Source organism: Xenopus laevis, chromosome 8L (assembly GCF_017654675.1).
Source record: "Xenopus laevis strain J_2021 chromosome 8L, Xenopus_laevis_v10.1, whole genome shotgun sequence".
NCBI classification, from domain to species: Eukaryota; Metazoa; Chordata; class Amphibia; order Anura; family Pipidae; genus Xenopus; species Xenopus laevis.
The window spans coordinates 1876362-1895611 of NC_054385.1; the positions used below are offsets into that span (position 1 = coordinate 1876362).

Sequence of the window (19250 nt, forward strand, 5' to 3'; positions counted from 1 at the left end):
TTCCACGGCATCAGAACACCACCGCATAATCCCAACACATCGGTCTCACTCTTTTGTGCTCAAATCTTTTCCTTTCATCTCTGGAGGGGTGGCCAGAACGCAAGCAGAGGCAGCCTCCTATATGGGCTAAGGCCTGACACGCAAGATCGTCCGGTGGCCGCCATACACGATCGGACTACGCATATTAGCGCGACCACTTCTCCTCCACTAATATCTATCTCCTCGTCTGGTTCTCTAGATCGTGTATACCGCGAGATCCTACTCTAAACCCTTGACGCTAATGCGCACACCACCTGGCGCGTCTCTAGTGCTGCCTTCGGGCCCGCGGCCGAGCTAAGCAGTTGACACGCGCGTCCTGCCACCACAATCGTGTCTCTAAACCGCACCTCATCATTCACGTCAAACCACTAGCTGGTCGAGTTCAGCGTATCACCCTGCCCGTCGCGCGCGGCCAGCCTCGCGCATCCCAGGGTACGTACACGCAGCACATCTATCTTGTGCTCGTAGCTCAACGCCACGATTGCATCTCCGACTACGATGACTTCTACCTCTCATCTCTACTCTACCACACCATCTCGACTCTAGATATCTCTGCCTACCTCAGCCGCTGAGGCACGATGTCTACACTCCCATCATGTGCACATTCTCTGCACGCCATCAGGCGGCCAGTGATACTCACCTGTCATGATCGCATACAAGCTGTCTTGACCACCGAACTCAGCTCTCCATATCACATCAGTCTCCTTCCCATACAGCGTCACGTCCCTCAGCTCTGCACTATAAATCGATTATTCACCTTCCACTGCCCCACCACTGGTATATTGTTATCAGGAGTCGATTCGAGTACCACCTAGGCTAGCCACGCCCCCTGGAGCGCGCTCTCTCATAGATCTCGCGCACTCAGACGATCAACTCTGCCTCGTCCCACACTATGTGGCCTCACACAATTCTGACCATCCACATGATGCAAATTACGCAACGGTCGGACCTACACGCGCGCACACTACTGCTACTCCCATCTCGCAATCCCCATACCTCACTGACAAGTTACATGCTGTGACCACTACCTGTAGCATACCTAGCTCCTAGATCTCCGCCGCATCTGCATCCGGCGTTCCCTACGTCATGCTCTCTCTCAGCTCTACACTCTATCCCCTCACCTATCTGGCATGACTAGCTGATTACGAATATATCCTGTAAGTACTTCAGTACTGAGCCTATCGGCTCCCACTCCCGTCTCGTCGTCGCAGATCACCTCTCTGCGTGCACTCTCATCTCATCAAATACTAGCACCTGCAGCCTTGTGCCTTCTATACTAGTTCTAATACTGTCGCTCATCCAGCATACATACCCACATTCCCTCGACGGTCGACTCTCCTCAACCCTCATTCCCTTCCGCACCTCACTTGAACCACGAGTCACTCTAGCTCAAGGCGCCTCAATACACTGATTCTGCACCGATTTACCTCCCATCCATTCTCGGATATCTAACTTAACTCTCATCACCTCTCTCGGCTGCCATTAAGCAATCATGAGTCGATTACTCATGCACGCATGATCATCTGCCCGGTCGTGCTGCCTATCGCCATCGCCATCTCTGAGGCCCTAATCTACAGCCTATCTCGTCAGTGAGCGACGCCATCTATCATTGTACGCCGCGACTACATACTCTTACTCTCTCACTATGGTCTCAATCTAGATCTCCACAATCCTCCTCTCACGCGATGACTTATCGTAACTTCTATTCCACCCTTTATCAAACTTGTATGTCAACCCAGCCTCCCAACAAGTACGCGCGGGGTGTACCATTCTCATCCGCCTTGCTCGCCATCGACTAACAAAAATACTCGCCTACTGCGGCTGATACCTCAGCCAGAGTCACCTGTCATCCTAAAGCTCAGCCTCGGTCCACCTTGTGTCCACAGAACACCAGATTGCCGCCTCAGCTGATCTCTCCTTAACTATCTCCTCCTCACATCCATTCGTACGCCGGCCCGCAGTGATCGAGGCGCGTTTTACTCATCATTCACTCTCCATCAATTAACGCACGCAGTATCATCCTCCCGCTCTTCCGTTATATCCGCACAGCATGGATACTCAGATGCCCTTCCCTGCATCGACTCAACTCATCAGGCCTGCCAGCGCCTCATTTGCTGCCCTCTATTCTCCCTATTCATCCCTCGACCCAGCGCACCAGTAACCAGCACTCCCCCTCACGTGGCGTACAACCTGCTTCTAAACTCTATCGCCGCTCTGCATACCATCTACCCCATCACCACGCCGCTACGAGTCACCGCTTCCACGTGTATCGTGTCGCATGGCCCTCGCCAGTCCCCCGCGTGCGCGTCTACTACTCCGGCGCTACATAGCTACCATCCTCGACTTTGCAGATCAATACGATGTGATACTTCAGGCACTTCCCCTTCCGGCTCATGAACTCAGCCATCGCCACGCCTCCTTGTGCTCCTCACCAGACACGACTCACCCCTCAGTGACCACTCTCTAATACTCCTCTTCGAATCCCACTCTTCTCACCTATAGCGGCCGTTATCGCTGCGGCGCCGCTACTCCATCTATTCCTCCCCGCACACAACTCAATACATCGACGCTCACTACTTCAGAGTGCTCCCCTGTACAACCTCCAGGCCTGCAGCTCTCTGCGTTGTCTCACCATCTTCATATCAATTATATCGGCTCATCATGCACATGAAGTCTCACACTCCACTGCCCCAATCAGTCGGGCACTTCCTGACATACGTCTCCTTCGCCCACCCTCTCCTGCCTATCTAAGCTTCTACATCTATCTCTACCCATATCCACTCTGACTAGTACGCATGCGATCATCTTCCCCGTCTATCTCAACGTGCCTACTGATTTCCTTGATGCGCCACTTACATTCTCTGTATTATTATTTGCCCACAGATCAGTGCATGACAGAAGCTTAGAGGGTCGGTGAGTATGACTTTCTTATTCTATATCCATGTAATATTTATCCTATGAATATACATTGTTTACTCATTTGATTAGCCTAAGTCCTTTTTAAGCATAACTAACATTGTAAAGGTCCAGTTCCCCTTTAAATAATAATATGAATGTAAGGCATTATTAAGGAGCCACAGTGTGTAACACTAACATGGGTTTAAGTTATTCATCCCTTCAGAACTCTCTGCTTAGCAATGAACCATACGGATCAGACTTACTGGACTGTAATTCAGTAAAGACAGAAATTATTATACAATACATTTTCCTTATTGTTCTGTTTTTTCCTTCCCTGCAGACTCTTATATGTGGCCCCTGGTGTACCCCAATGGGTTTAGGAAGCTCTTCTAATGCTTATGGAAGTGAATCAATAAATGTTTGCATTAATCACACTGGCTGCCTGTTTCTTTTATTTCTGGGGAGCAGAGGTATTTTCTGAGTACAGGCCTCCTTAGCTCATAAGGTAACACATTGGGGTAACGGTCACTCTGCTATAGTTCCAGGGGTACCCAGGGTACAAATAAACACTCACCCCAAATCTCCCCCTAACTGACCTTCAGACTGGGCCCCCTTAGCTCATAACAAGGTTACAGATATATAGAAACATTGGGGTAACAGTCACCCTGCTATAGTTCCAGGGGTACCCAGGGTACAAATAAGCACTCACCCCAAATCTCCTCCTAACTGACCTTCAGACTGGGCCCCCTTAGCTCATAACAAGGTTACAGATATATAGAAACATTGGGGTGTCACCCTGCTATAGTTCCAGGGGTACCCAGGGCACAAATAATCACTCACCCAAATTCCCCCTAACTGACCTTCAGACTGGGCCCCTTAGCTCATAACAAGGTTACAGATATATAGAAACATTGGGGTGTCACCCTGCTATAGTTCCAGGGTACCAAGGTCAAATAAGCACTCACCCAAATCTCCCCTAACTGACCTTCAGACTGGGCCCCCTTAGCTCATAACAAAGTTACAGATATATAGAAACACTGGAGGAACAGTCATCCTGCTATAGTTCCAGGGGTACCCAGGGTACAAATAAACTCACCCCAAATCTCCCCCTAACTGACCTTCAGACTGGGCCCCCTTAGCTCATAACAAGGTTACAGATATATAGAAACACTGGAGGAACAGTCATCCTGCTATAGTTCCAGTTCTCACCCCAAATTTCCCCCTAATTGGCCTTTGGGATACCCCGACTGTGTCCCCAGATTCATCTCATTTAGAGGAGGGGCTGCCAGTACTTTCTGAGAGGGGGTGAAGTTGTGATGAAGGAAGAATTAGAGAGTTGAAGGCCAGGCATCAGAGGGAAGGGTGAAGCCCATAAGCAGGAAGTGTGAGAATGAGACCCTTGTAAGTGCTGGAAGCATGTTGGGATTTTAAAAGGAGAAGAAAATGATTTAAGGTTTTAAAAAAAAGGGGATTAACATAAATCGTGTGAGACTGTGTGTGGATACAGACAATGGGTGGCATTACATTACAGGAGGAAGAGGTGGCAGATTGTGGGTGCAGGAGGAAGAGAGATAAGGGAGATTGAGTGTGAGGATAAATAAGGACAAGCTGTACCTGTCAGAGTCTGGGGCACCCGGGATTCTTTATCTAAATCTGCAGGAGGTTTATCTCCCCTTTATCCCTGATAACAGAGTTGGAAGTAGAACAATGGTAATTAATTCTGATTAAATGGGGGGGTGTTGGGATATAAATGTGCAGAACTGTGTCCGGTGGCACCAGATACACGAGCCACTTGCACCAACTGACAGTCCAGCCAATTAGAAGCCAATGATGCTGCCAACTGTGAGACTTCTACTCCTCTCCCTCGTCTTCATCAGCCGCACACACGCAGTCGACATCCCAGCCGATCCCAACTTTACAGTTGACAATGTAAGGAGATTTATATGGGGGGGGGGTATTAATGGGACACTGATCTGATGGGCTGGGGAATGTCCTTAAATGATACAAATCCTTATACAGATTCATTATTATGTGTTGGGCTGAACTCTGTGATACTCTCTGCTTGTGGGCTGAATCCCACCCACTGCTCATCTAAGGGAAAGTTATTGCTTCTTCTCTGCTTCAACAGCTGCTGGGTGAATGGACCGGAGTTGCGGCGGCATCCAATTGCCCCTTGTTTATGAAAATGAAGGAAGTCATGAAGACTGAGCCGGTTACTAAGTACTGGATGGATGGAGGCAACATGATGTGCAGCAGCAAATTCAGAACGTAAGGCACACGGTTCTGTTCTGAGTCTCTGGCCAGTCAGGGGTTAAAAGACAGGGAGAGGAGTGGGGTAACTTAGCAGCAGCCAGAAACTTCGGGGACCCATACAAGTTATTTAGGGACTCGCCAATGATCTTGCTGTGTGTCAGCAGTCGTTCATATCAATAGGAAAAAGAAGGAATGTGCTGATAAGTCAGTACAATAGATAAGGGGGACGCTGGCTGCTGGGGGTTTTAGGGGTGCGTGCAGGAGGGACAGTTTGAGGGGTGCGTGCAGGAGGGACAGTTTGAGGGGTGCGTGCAGGAGGGACAGTTTTAGGGGTGCGTGCCGGAGGGACAGTTTTACGGGTGCGTGCAGGAGGGACAGTTTTAGGGGTGTGTTCAGGAGGGACAGTTTTAGGGGTGCGTGCAGGAGGGACAGTTTTAGGGGTGTGTTCAGGAGGGACAGTTTTAGGGGTGCGTGAAGGAGGGACAGTTTTAGGGGTGCGTGCAGGAGGGACAGTTTTAGGGGTGCGTGCAGAAGGGACAGTTTTAGGGGTGCGTGCAGGAGGGACAGTTTTGGGGTGCGTGCAGGTGGGACAGTTTGAGGGATGCGTGCAGGAGGGACAGTTTTAGGGGTGCATGCAGGAGGGACAGTTAGTGGCAGGAATATTCCTATAAACATGGGGTACCCCATCCACTGTCCTGGCTCAGTACTGCTGTAGATATTCCCTGCTCTGTATTACAGAAGTGAAGGCTGCCAGGAGAGGAAAGTTACCCTGAAAGAGGCCGGGAAAGGGCAATACACATACACAGGTAAGTGCCCCGGGCAGAACCAAGACCAGATGCCCCTCCCCCCCCGCAGTGTCCAGACTTGGCTGTGAGGCAAGAGATTTTTGGGGAGGTGGGTGGAAGAAGCATAATGGTGTCTATACTGGGGAAAGGGGGGATTTGCCAGCTGACTGGCACCCAGCTCAGGGTGTTATTGAGCTGATCAAATCAAAAGGCCCCAAAAGGCCCCAAAGATATTGATTATCAACATTAATACCCCCACCCAACCCCCAAGCTAGGGGCAAATTGTACACATTTCAGCCACAAGGCCCCATTGATTTCTGCTTTATTTATACAGAGCTTGGCCAGTCACTTATGACCATCATTAAACTCACCCCCTCCCTCTGCCTGGAACATACCACCACCACCATGTCCAACGGGGACGTCTACTTCGACCTGAAGCTGTACAGTAAGTACCCCCTGCTTACCTACCCCCTCCTTCAGTCACTGCCTTCCCATCCTTCCACTTCCCCCTGTAAGCTGCCATGTGAGGGTTCTAGTCCCACCCACTCCATCAGTCACAGACTCTCTACCCCTCCCTCTGTAAACTGCCATTCATTTTTTTAGCTCCACCCACTTCTTGAAATAAACCAATGAAAGAGGCTAATGCTATTGGGGCCCCTAACCCCGCTCCTTGTTCCCTAGAGAAAGGGGCTGAATCGCCTAAAGAACTGGGACAGTTTACCAAGTATGCCCTAAGCCTGGGCCTGAAGAAGGAGAATGTCGTTTTTTTCAAAAAAGGAGGTAAGTGCAGGATATACAGTGAACTTTGGACTTCAAAGGGAGGGGCCATGAGTGCATCTGGGTGTGGTCAGGAGAAGGTGTGGCCAAGACATCAAGTGGTTAAGTCCAATTGGGGTGAGGCCAGTTATTAGTTAAGATGGGAGAGGCCTGTGATTGGTTTAGCTGAGAGAGGCCTGGGGTTTAGCTGGGACAGGCCAGGGACTGGTTTAGCTAAGAGAGGTCAGGGATTGGTTAAGATGGGAGAGACCAGGGACTGAGTTAACTAAGAGAGGCTAGAGAATGGTTTAGCTGGGAGAGGCCAGGGATTAGTTAAACTGGGAGAGGCCAAGAATTGGTTAAAATGGGAGAGGCGGGGGATTGGTTAAAATGGGAGAGGTCTGGGACTGGTTTAACTAAAAGAGGCCTGTGATTGGTTTAGCTGGGACAGGCCAGGGATTAATTTAGCTAAGAGAGGCCAGGGATTGGTTAAACTGGGAGAGGCCAGCGGTTGGTTAAAATGGGAGAAGCCAAGGACTGGTTAAGATGGGAGAGGCCTGGGACTGGTTTAACTAAAAGAGGCCTGTGATTGGTTAAGATGGGAGAGGCCAGAGATTGGTTCAGCTGGGAGAGGCCAGGGATTGGTTAAACTGGGAGAGGCCAGAGATTGGTGTAGCTGGGAGAGGCCAGGGATTGGTTAAACTGGGAGAGGCCAGAGATTGGTGTAGCTGGGAGAGGCCAGGGATTGGTTAAACTGGGAGAGGGCCAATCTCATTTCTTTTTTCTCTCTATTTGCAGAAAAATGCACCTTCAATTAAACCCAGGTAAGTGAACAAACTCAGCAGCATTACATTACAGCCTTGCACTCGCATGTACCCCCATGTACCCCCACTCCACTCTCTTTTAGCCCAATGTGAGCCTGTGGGGATTGTACATATGCCACTGCTGGTTCTGGCTCCTGAATCAATGTAGCAGAAAGCAGAGAATTAATAGACCTGACTTTTGCTACATTGTTTCAGGAGTCAGAGAACTGCAAGGGACAGACAGACACAGCTGTGACACAGAATTTAGAGAATGAGCCCCATTTAGATGGATTTGCTGAGAGAAGCGCCGGTGCCTATATCGTGTGTTTAAGTTGGAGGATAAATATTGACTCACAGGCCAAGGTTGAGTTTATTGACCTGGTCCCACTGCGGCTGCTTCTTATGCTGAGTGTTGCTCTTTTTACAGGAACAATGGGCCACGGGGCCCCTTCCCTGCAGCACAACTTCTCCTGCTTCCAACCCACCATGTTTCTCTTCCCTCTGCTCCCCCCCTGAACCCCCAATGAAATAAACTGACCTGACACTGCACCGGCTCTTGTGTTTCTCACCAACTTGCACAGACACAGCACCGGGGTAGTAGTACATACAGGGAACTGCCACATTTCATGTGCATTCCTCATGCTTACACAGACTGGAGCAAGACAATTAAACAGAAAGTATCTACCTCATTTTTATAGTGGGCTGTTCTAAAGGTCTTAGTGGAGGGGGAACAGCTCACACACAGCTTGCAAACAATATGGCAGCTCCCTCCTCCCATATGTATAAATACAAATATACAGAGAAGGAATGTTCTGGGCACACAATAAGCTATACCCTCATACTGTACTGTCTAAGGGAATCAATATGGCACCTCCCTCCTCCCATATGTATAAATACAAATATACAGAGAAGGAATGTTCTGGGCACACAATAAGCTATACCCTCATACTGTACTGTCTAAGGGAATCAATATGGCACCTCCTCCTCCCATATGTATAAATACAAATATACAGAGAAGGAATGTTCTGGGCATACAATAAGCTATACCCTCATACTGTACTGTCTAAGGGAATCAATATGGCACCTCCTCCCATATGTATAGAAATATAAAGAGAATAAATATGTATATGCCTAAGGGAAACAATATGGCAGCTCCATTAGAAATATTGCACATGAATCCCTGGGCAGTGGAGAGGAATGTGTGTGGGGGGGAGTTGCACTATGAGCCGTGTGTCTGTTATCTGGACGTCCCGGACCCTTTAACCTCGGTGTTTATTCTCACTAAATGATCAAACCGAGTGAAGCCAAACAGACAGGAATTGGGTCAGAGAGCAGAAATGTTTTTCCTCCTAAAAATCAATATTTTTTGGAGATTTATACTCAATGGAAATGTGTTTATGAACCTGGGGAATATTAATGTGCAGAAATAATCATTATATTAACCCCCCCCATCCCACTAGAGCCATAACTAGGGTCTCCCCCCATTGGACCCCTCACTGGCCGGGTGCACAACTCATTGTCAATATAACTTGATGGCTTTTCATTGAATACCAAGCGCTATTTGGCCTGCGTCCAGTCTGTGCTTTATAATGGTTGTTGGGTCCAACTCAAAGAAGACAAATGGGCAGAAGGGCAACGGCAGTCTGTGGCTTCACCCACTAAGTAGGGGTCAGCTTTCCTAAATTTGGCCCCTGGTGTGAGATCTTAGTGAGGGGCCCATGATGTATCTTATTCCCGTCTCTATATATTTCTATTTAAATATACAGGAGCTGCCATATTGCTGTGCTCAGAGAGGGAATGTACTGGGCATATAATACATTCTCCATTTCTGCCATTAGTCTTGTTGGCTGGGGGGGACAAGCTGAAGACTGGGCTGTAGGGTAAGGACAGCGTGGGTGGGAGGGTCGGTACAGAGAGGACAGGGTTTACTTTGCACAGATAAGGGATCGATACAAAGTCGCTCTGGGATTGGCTAAAGGACAAATCAAACATTGAAGCCCCCAACCAGGAGTTAGAGCCCAGGGCAGGGGTTGTTCCCAGAGTGATTAGAAGTTTGGGACGAGCCAAGAGTATTTCATTAGTCTGAGGGGAGAGCACACACGGGGGAGACATGAACACCTGCTGGGCCCTAATTTTGGTCCCCGCACTCCTGGCTCTTGGGAGGTGCAGCCCAATCCAGCCAGAGGACAATATCCAGATCCAGGAGAACTTTGATCTCCAGAAGGTAATGGAGCTTTGTGGGGGGGGGGGGCTAACGGGGTCTGTTGGGGGGAATGAGTAGCCTCTTATTTATCTTTTTTCAGTGCTCCTTATTCTCCAGCACTTACCCTGGGGGTCAAAGTTAAGTCTATATGTACATATTTGTACAGGAGCTGCCATACTGTATGCCCAGCACACACACCGTATGTCTCTTTGAATGTCAATTTGAAACATATTTTACCTGAAGCTGCAGTGAGTCCTTCTCTCCTGCAGGAGGCTCTTCTCAAATACTGAACAGGTTAGTGAGAAAGTTGGAGCAATTTAGTAGCACAAGGTCTCCTGCAGCAGTGCAGATTCTTCCCAGTACAGAGTCTCCCTGCCCGTCACTACAGTAACCTTCAATAATCCAAGTCGGTATTATCAGTAAGTTGCCCTTTATATTGAGAACATTTTGCCCTGTGTTTTTAGATTTATGGCAAATGGTACGACATTGCCATCGGCTCCACCTGCAAATGGCTGAAGCACCACAAGGAAAAGTTCAACATGGGGACACTGGAGCTTAGCGATGGGGAGACCGACGGGGAGGTGCGGATTGTGAACACAAGGATGAGGTAAGAGGAGGACCCATCTCTGGTTACCAGGGGGCAGAAAAACCTAGGTTGGCCAGAGGTGAAGCTCAAGTCATATCTCATACTGACTCGTAGAATGTTCTAGAACTAGGGTACAGTTCTGGTGTATTACAGAAAGAGAAAGCCAAAATGTTATCTACAATTATCTTTTACATGTGATTGAGGTCAGATTCTGAGACCAGTTGAGTGATCTAGAACACCATATGCACACAGTCAAGATGTATCTGGTGAAAAAAACTAATACATTTAGTAATCTAGAATGATTATGTGTTGTGTAGATCAATGGAAAAGAGCAAGGTTGTGTAGAGTGATCTAGAACCAGTGTGCATTGCAAGAGAAGAGAGAGTTGAGGCCAGAAGCATCATCTAGAATTATGTGTTTCCTGTCAAATTCTGAGATGACTTGAGTGATCTAGAACAGAGGAGAGTGTGTCCTGTGACAGAGGTCTAGAATCAAAGGGAATGAAGTAAAATGGACTAGACATGCCTTGCCCAATGGGAAAGAATAGTGAGACCCAACACATGCTCTAGACGTCTAGATCCTATATGCTTATAGTCCAAGTTTGGTGAATAATCCAGACCCAGGCTTAGAATGCTGGCACAGAGCATGGTGTTGCCATGGGTTTCACCAGTTAAATCTCTTTCCCCTCCCAGGCACGGAACCTGCTCTCAGATTGTTGGGTCCTATCAGAAGACAGAGACCCCAGGGAAGTTCGACTATTTCAACGCACGTAAGACTTGACCTTAAAATTGGATTGTTCTAGATCTTGGCTTTGTTGATTTATTTGTTACAGTCGAGACCAATTACTTTCTCTAGGGTGGGGAACCACGATCCAAAACTACATTGTCTTCACTAACTACAATGAGTATGTCATCATGCAGATGAGGAAGAAGAAGGGATCGGAGACCACAACGACCGTCAAGCTGTATGGTGAGTTGGTTTAGCCCCACCCCTATGTTGTTGCAGTTGGTCTTTCCTGACCCCCTTGTTTCAGTTCTTCATAATGAAGTTCTCTTTGGTGCATCAATACTTAGGGCGGAGCCCAGACTTGCGTCCGACCCTCGTTGATGAATTCAGGCAGTTTGCCTTGGCTCAGGGCATTCCTGAAGACTCCATCGTGATGCTACCTAACAATGGTCAGTACAGGCTGCCAGTGGGGTGTAATTTGGAATTTTGGTACTGTCCCTTTAATGCATTATCCTGACTACATGCCATGCTGCTTCTGCTGGCACAGAGTGATCAGATGATCATGCAAAATGGCACTTATCCTCCTTTCTTGTTATTACTCCTGCAGGTGAGTGCTCTCCAGGGGAAATAGAAGTGAGACCACGGGTAGGTATCAAAAGGCAGTATGGCAGCTCCCACCCATATGTACAGAGAGAGATTGCCGAAAAATATGTGTAATATCCTGCTATGCTGTGTGTTGCAGAGAACTCAGAGGGCGGTCCTTCCTGAGGAAGAGGAGGGGTCTGGAATGGAGAACAGCCCCTTTTCCAAAAACAAGGGAGGTGGGTGCAGTGCATTTGGTTACTACATTTGTATTGAAGGTATCTGCTGCCCTTCATTAAACTGACGTGCTTGCTCACTTTCCCCCAGAGTCCTGCAGGCTGGCCCCAGCATCGGGCCCTTGCTTGGGCAATCACAACCGCTACTTCTACAACTCCTCCACCATGGCCTGCGAGACGTTTCAGTATGGCGGCTGCCTTGGGAACAACAACAACTTCCATTCTGAGAAAGAGTGTCTGCAAACCTGCAGGACAGAGGGTGGGTACAGGGGGTTGCCAGCAAGTACTAGGGCAAATCAATATTTTTAGTGCAGTAAAGGGATGTTACTGTAGAGAGTCTGACATTCTCTGTACTTCCTGCTTCTGAGCTGCTCTCTTTCCCATGGTCAGACAGGAACCTCCCCCTGGGTAAGTGAATCCGATCTCCCCCAGTACTTACCCAGGTACAGAGCTCTGATTCTCTGTACTTCCTGCTCCTGGGCTGTTCTCTTTCCCATGGTCAGACAGGAACCTCCCCCTGGGTAAGTGAATCCAATCTCCCCCAGTACTTACCCAGGTACAGAGCTCTGATTCTCTGTACTTCCTGCTCCTGGGCTGTTCTCTTTCCCATGGTCAGACAGGAACCTCCCCCTGGGTAAGTGAATACAATCTCCCCCAGTACTTACCCAGGTACAGAGCTCTGATTCTCTGTACTTCCTGCTCCTGGGCTGCTCTCTTAACCATGGTCAGACAGGAACCTCCCCCTGGGTAAGTGAATCCAATCTCCCCCAGTACTTACCCAGGTACAGAGCTCTGATTCTCTGTACTTCCTGCTCCTGGGCTGCTCTCTTTCCCATGGTCAGACAGGAACCTCCCCCTGGGTAAGTGAATCCAATCTCCACCAGTACTTACCCAGGTACAGAGCTCTGATTCTCTGTACTTCCTGCTCCTGGGCTGCTCTCTTTCCCATGGTCAGACAGGAACCTCCCCCTGGGTAAGTGAATCCAATCTCCCCCAGTACTTAAGGTGGCCATACACGGGCCGATAAAAGACTGTGTCGGCAGCTTATTGGCCCGTGTATGGGGGCCCCCGACGGGCTTCCCCGATTGAGATCTGGCCGAAAGTCGGCCAGATCTCGATCGGATGGGTTTAAAAATCCCGTCGGATCGCGGCCGCATCTGTTCGTTGATGCGGTCCCGCGATCCGACCGCCCGTTTGCCGAATGCTAGGATCCGATCGTTGGGCCCTAGGGCCCACGATCGGATCTGCCCGATATTGCCCACCTCAAGCGGATCTATCCATGTATGGCCACCTTTACCCAGGTACAGAGCTCTGATTCTCTGTACTTCCTGCTCCTGGGCTGTTCTCTTTCCCATGGTCAGACAGGAACCTCCCCCTGGGTAAGTGAATCCAATCTCCCCCAGTACTTACCCAGGTACAGAGTTCTGATTCTCTGTACTTCCTGCTCCTGGACTGTTCTCTTTCCCATGGTCAGACAGGAACCTCCCCCTGGGTAAGTGAATCCAATCTCCCCCAGTACTTACCCAGGTACAGAGCTCTGATTCTCTATACTTCCAGCTCCTGGACTGCTCTCTTTCCCATGGTCAGACAGGAACCTCCCCCTGGGTAAGTGAATCCAATCTCCCCCAGATACAGAGCTCTGATTCTCTGTACTTCCTGCTCCTGGGCTGCTCTCTTCCCCATGGTCAGGCAAGGTGGAGCTATCATGAAGGAGTTGCTCTTCCCTCTAACTGGCAATAGAAGAATCTGCACCTTAAAAGCAGCAATCAATATGGCAGCACCTTGGCTGCTGGGATGAGAAGAGCAGTGTGTGTGTGTGTGTGTAGTAAGGCAAATGCCTGGCAGATGCTTCTACAGCAGATATATAGGAGGTCACAGATAACAATTTGAAGGGTTGATTTCCGATTAAAACGCTTTCATATTGCAGCTGCCTGTCGTTTGCCGATTACCCCCGGCCCATGCAAGACGGCCAAGACACATTGGGCCTTTGATGCGGCGCAAGGAAAGTGCGTGACGTTCTCCTACGGCGGGTGCCAGGGGAATGGGAACCAGTTCTACACGGAGAAGGAGTGCAAGGAGTACTGCGGGGTACAGAAAGATGGTAAGTGTCGGGGCAAAAAGCAAGGCGGGGCTTAGGCAAAACTCTCTGATCAGGGGAGCATTGAGAATGGGTGTAACGTCACTGTGATCCCCAGTATAACTCTCACTACTTCCTGCTCCTGGGCTGCTTTCTTCCCCATGTTCAGGCTAGAGGCTGAGCTGGAGCCCTTGCACATAGGCCAGTTTAGTTATCTGATCAAGCTTTGTCCACTAGAGGGAGCACTTGCTCAATCAAATGGCTCAGTAGGAAAACCCTCGAAGACCCGCCCCTATGCCTTAAAGGAACAGTAACACCAAAAATGAAAGTCTTTTAAAGTAATGAAAATATCATGTAGTGTTGCCCTGTACTGGTAAAACTGCTACATCAGAAATGCTACTATAGTTCACATAAACAAGGCTGCTGTGTAGCAATGGTGGAAATTGAAAAAAATATACGGCACAGGTTAAATAGTGGATAACAGATAACACCATTATGTTCGGCAGAGCTTATCTGCAATCTTCTGTGTAACCTGAGCATTTTCTCCTTTGAATGGCTGCCCCCAATGCTACACAGCAGCTTATTTTTATAAAGAATAGTAGTAGTAGTGAATAGCAGTGCACTTTCATTTTTTGATGTTACTGTTCCTTTAACAATAGGAGGAGAGCAGCACAGGCAGAAGAAACACATCATGGTCATTGTGTTCTTTTTCTCTTTCAGTGAGTGAAGAGTTACTGTAAGGATCAAGCCGTGACTCCGTCTCTCTTTCCTATACCCACCCGGGGGTGCCAGTCGCCTCATCAGCCTCCAAACAAAGGAACCCCAAAATATATGAAAACTGAGGGGCCGCAATATATGAAAAATGAGGGGTCATGGTGTGACCATGGGATCAATGGGATGATCTTCAGCATGGGGGGGTGGGCTCAGTAGAAATCACTTCAAACCTCAATAAACTGTTATTCCAGAACATTGCGTGTGAGTCAGTCCTTGCTCAAGGGTAACATACAACATGGGATTCGTCTCGCTGCGTTATTATTGTCGCATTATCCAGTAGGTGACGTCACAGCGGAAGACCCCAGAACCCTTTGCACAGGATTTAACTCTATCATATCAGTTGCTACAGTCCCAGAATCCTTAGTGTGACCATACTGAAACGAGCCAATTGCACAGATTTGGGGTGAGAGGTGCAATAAAGACTTTCATCACTAGGTGGCAGCAGAAGCACATGGTTCCCCCTGCACATTTAGGGGAATGGAGGGGCAACACACACCTCAGACTTACATTCTTCTACATAAATAGAACCCGTATTACAGGATTTAGCAGTGATTTTAGGCCTGGGAGCCTCCAGCTGTTGCTGAACTACCATTCCCGTCATCTTATAAGTGTTGCCTCTCATCACACAGCACATATAAGGGGATCCCCATGCTGCACAGCTGATCATTTCCAATGCACATTGCATGACTAGTTAGGAATGAGTGCAGTCTGCAGCATGTGCTGATCCATGAGGAATGAGGAATCATGGGCCTTCATACTAGTTAGTTCCTACTGACTCCACAAGTCCACTGGGGGGTGGGCCCTAGCAACAAAGGGCCCCAATTAATACAGATTTAGACTGTACCTTGTACTAACCCCAGTCATACCCTGTTACACCCAAACATGCCCCTGTGATCCCTGCCAAACCCTTCCCACTCCCAGACAATATCCATCCCATTATGTTTGTCTGCCCCACCCCCACTAGAACTGGGCCCCCAACAAGTGTCACCCATAATTTGGGGTGGGGGCAGAATAAGGGATTGTGGCTGCACAATGGGGCCCCCCTTGTCTGGGGATGGGAGTGAGTACCAGTGAGAATGTAGTGATGCAGCTCCACCTAGTGGCAGCAGGAAATCATAGCAAGCAACTATAATGGCCTCTGCTTTCCCCAGTGAGCCCCAGAATCCATTGCAGGGAAGGGAGAAGACCAAGTCCAGTAACTGAGCTGTGCTGGTTCGGATATTAGTGGCCCATGGCTGCTCTACAATAGATGCCCCCGGAGCATTCAGCAGCTTCTGCACTCCTCTTTCAGGGGACAGGCACTAGGGGTGCCATCTTTTCTGCATCCCCCCCTCCCTTTATTATTAACATTGGCATCAAGCATTGTTTGTACCAGCCGGCGGGCACTCTCTGCGTATGGATCCTAAATCTTTACAGGGAAACTACACAGCATCCACTAGACTTTTTGGGGATGGGGGAGGGGGAATTACAAACAAAGAGCACCCCCCTTTGCAAGGCCGACCCTATGGTAACACTTTATTCTGTAAGAATGGCATCGGCCCCGGAGAGAATTTTCTGTGTGGCTGCACAGGGTGAATGAGGCCTTTGAAAACCTATTTTGGAAAAGCGGGGGGGGGGGGGTTAACTCACGAATTGCCTGTGAGCCCTTAGTAACATTAAAGAATTCACTGTCTCAGGAGAAAAAAAGTGGGCCGAGGAAAGCCCAGAGTTTCTGGCTCCTATAGAACAATCTGCTGCCAAAATCTGCCTTTGTTGTCTGAAGCCTCAACCCCCCCAAATTAACAACATCAACAGCCTCGACATGCTCTCAATTTGCCCTTCCCAATATCTCACACTCAGCACCGAGACCTACACTCTATACAGCACCCACTGTCTGCACCCAGAATATTCTTCCCAGAAATACTCATTCCCATAGGGATCAGATAGGATCTGTGCAGCCACTGGGACAGAATGTTCTGTTATACAGATAGCTAGAATCTCAGCTGCCATAAAGCAGGACAGGACTGCTGCTTCCAATGGGGATCAGATAGGATCTGTGCAGCCACTGGGACAGAATGTTCTGTTATACAGATAGCTAGAATCTCAGCTGCCATAAAGCAGGACAGGACTGCTGCTTACAATGGGGATCAGATAGGATCTGTGCAGCCACTGGGACAGAATGTTCTGTTATACAGATAGCTAGAATCTCAGCTGCCATAAAGCAGGACAGGACTGCTGCTTACAATGGGGATCAGATAGGATCTGTGCAGCCACTGGGACAGAATGTTCTGTTATACAGATAGCTAGAATCTCAGCTGCCATAAAGCAGGACAGGACTGCTGCTTACAATGGGGATCAGATAGGATCTGTGCAGCCACTGGGACAGAATGTTCTGTTATACAGATAGCTCGAATCTCAGCTGCCATAAAGCAGGACAGGACTGCTGCTGATACAGTGCAGGGTGCAGGCTGAATGGGTCCATAAGAAGGTGCAGCGGGTGCTGTGTGCAGGAGTTGGGTGGTGGGTGGGGATTTTGGGATGACACTTTTTATGTACAAATTCCAAAGCAGACACAACAGTCTGTGAGTATGTGGGGAGGGCTGGGTGTGTGTCTGGGAGTTGGGGGGATGGAGGGGGAGGTGTGGGGGGGGGTGCATCTAATTAATGCAATTCAAGCCTATTCAGCCTGCTGGTTAATAAATTTGAATGTGAAAAGGCGCCAGTGTTGGGGTAAGATGCCTCTTTGTCCCTGACTGTCAGCGCACGGCTGCATTTATTTAGCATTTGGGAGAGAGAGTGTATGGGGTGGGGGGTATTAACATAGCAGCTGCTCCATGAGGCTCCCAGAACAAGGGAAGGATTGGGGTGTCCGGCAGTGAATAGAGAGAGAAAGAAAAGCGAGGAGAGGGCGAGATGAATGAATGGGGGCATTTGAGGCGGGGGGGGGGATATATCAGCCTTTGCCTTTAGTCTGATGAACTTGTGCAAAGTCTCATGGATCAGGGGGGGCAGCCTGACAGGTGTGAGAATGGTACAGTCCATGGTCAGGGGGATCTGTCAGTCCTCTCTGTGCCTCCAGCATGTACCAACTCCTGGACTAATGATGTCACACCCCCAAATACTGATTCCTCTACTCAGTGCCCACCAGCAGCCCCCCCCCCCACACCCAACAATATCAGGTACAGACACATTCCTAACAATTCAGTTTGGGGCAGGCTGGACTGGCAATCTGTGAGTTCTGGCAAATGCCAGAGGGGCTGCTATAAGGTCTCATAGAAAGTCACTATTTAGTGGGCTGGTGGGGGCTGATTGGGCCTCTGTGTAGCTGAAATACCAGGGCCTATTTTAATTCTCAGTCCAGACCTGGTTTGGGGGGCTCTTTCCTGTTTCAGCACAATAATGCCCCCATGTACAGAGCCAAATCCCTACAGAATAGGTTTGCTGAGAAGGGAAGTACCTCAACCCAACTGAACCCCTGTGAAATGAATTGGAACCCCGACTGTGAGTCTGAACCCCAACATCACTGCCCAACCTCACTAATGCTCTTGTGGCTGAATGGAAGCAACTCCCAGCAACAACTCCCAGCAACAACGTTCCACCATCTAGTGGGAAGGTTCCCAGAAGCACTGGGGCAGTTATAGGAGCAAAGGGAGGGGCAACTGCACATGAACCCCCCTTGGGTTAAGAATGAGATGTTGAGGGGCCAAAGCCGACATTATAATTAGGGAAGATAATGAGAAGGGTAAGAGGCGGCCCTACCTGTGCACAGCCATTTACATTTAAAGAGACAGCTCCTGCTGAGAGGTCACACGCTGATCTAATTTGAGACCTTCTAGCCCCCAGGGGCAGTTTTATAGGGGGTGGGTGGGAAGAAATAAAAAAAAAAAACAAATCCGACAATGGAAGTAAAGATGCCAATGGAGGGAGGAGGGGGCCAGTTAAATCATAAGCCTGGGAGGGGGAGGCCAATAGATCAGTAGGAGGAGAATGGAGGGTGGGGTAAGACGGAGACTGGACAATATTTACATTAAATAGAGTATTTGCCCCCACGGAGGAGTAAGTAGGAAGGAGTAGTTGGGCCAGTATGTAGCATGTGGGTATGTGGGGAGTCTCATGAGCCGCAGGATTAGAGGGTTGGGGAGGGGGAACAGACTGTGACAGGGAGGGTGGGGGTATGAGGACAGACAGGAGACTCTCCATCTGCTCTGCAATGTGAGGCCCTAACAAAGCAGCCCTCAAACACAATGTCAGTCCATAGACTGGAATTCCTCCTGCTGCTCCTTGGGATGGGGGGGGGCAGTAGAACTGAAGGATTTCTGGCTACTGACAGAACAACATGGCAACCCCCCAGCCCTCCAAAACCTGCAAGTCCCTGTCCTGCTTAACTAAAGTGTTTAACTGATGTGTCAACCTCCAGCTCAGTGTCACATGGAGCAAATCTCTCCCTCTATAGTTTCATACTGAGTAGGTCCCTATCATTCCCACTGTCTGCTCCCCATGTACCAGGTAGGTCCCTATCATTCCCACTGTCTGCTCCCTATGTACCGGGTAGG

At 49.1% G+C, this 19250-nt stretch overlaps 2 protein-coding genes and 1 long non-coding RNA gene across 3 annotated transcripts; all 3 read left to right on the plus strand.

Annotated features, from left to right (window-relative positions):
• Positions 1-2915: 2915 nt before the first annotated feature.
• On the plus strand, positions 2916-3371 carry LOC121396852. The gene is made up of 2 exons (XR_005963188.1): positions 2916-2952; positions 3278-3371. It is a non-coding gene; the product is annotated as an uncharacterized LOC121396852 (long non-coding RNA).
• A 1041-nt stretch (positions 3372-4412) lies between these two features.
• LOC414730 (olfactory protein) lies at positions 4413-8081 on the plus strand. The gene is made up of 7 exons (XM_041572275.1): positions 4413-4866; positions 5066-5205; positions 5929-5996; positions 6310-6420; positions 6657-6755; positions 7530-7555; positions 7962-8081. Exons 1-6 carry the CDS (start codon positions 4765-4767, stop codon positions 7547-7549), a joined length of 540 nt encoding a protein of 179 aa, XP_041428209.1. The 5' UTR covers positions 4413-4764; the 3' UTR covers positions 7550-7555; positions 7962-8081.
• Positions 8082-9609: 1528 nt separating this feature from the next.
• ambp.L (alpha-1-microglobulin/bikunin precursor L homeolog) lies at positions 9610-14908 on the plus strand. The gene is given in 10 exon segments (NM_001087351.2): positions 9610-9758; positions 10202-10344; positions 11016-11092; positions 11179-11292; positions 11397-11498; positions 11657-11694; positions 11792-11870; positions 11959-12126; positions 13795-13968; positions 14665-14908. Coding segments are annotated over 10 exon segments (1029 nt in total). The 5' UTR covers positions 9610-9644; the 3' UTR covers positions 14685-14908.
• The last annotated feature ends 4342 nt before the right edge of the window (positions 14909-19250 follow it).

Coding starts and splice junctions, on each gene's coding strand:
- LOC414730 (XM_041572275.1), top strand. CDS start 4,765: ATGATGCTGCCAACTGTGAGACTTCTACTCCTCTCCCTCGTCTTCATC. Junction 4,867..5,065: donor CCAACTTTACAGTTGACAAT/GTAAGGAGATTT, acceptor CTGCTTCAACAG/CTGCTGGGTGAATGGACCGG. Junction 5,997..6,309: donor AGGGCAATACACATACACAG/GTAAGTGCCCCG, acceptor TTATTTATACAG/AGCTTGGCCAGTCACTTATG.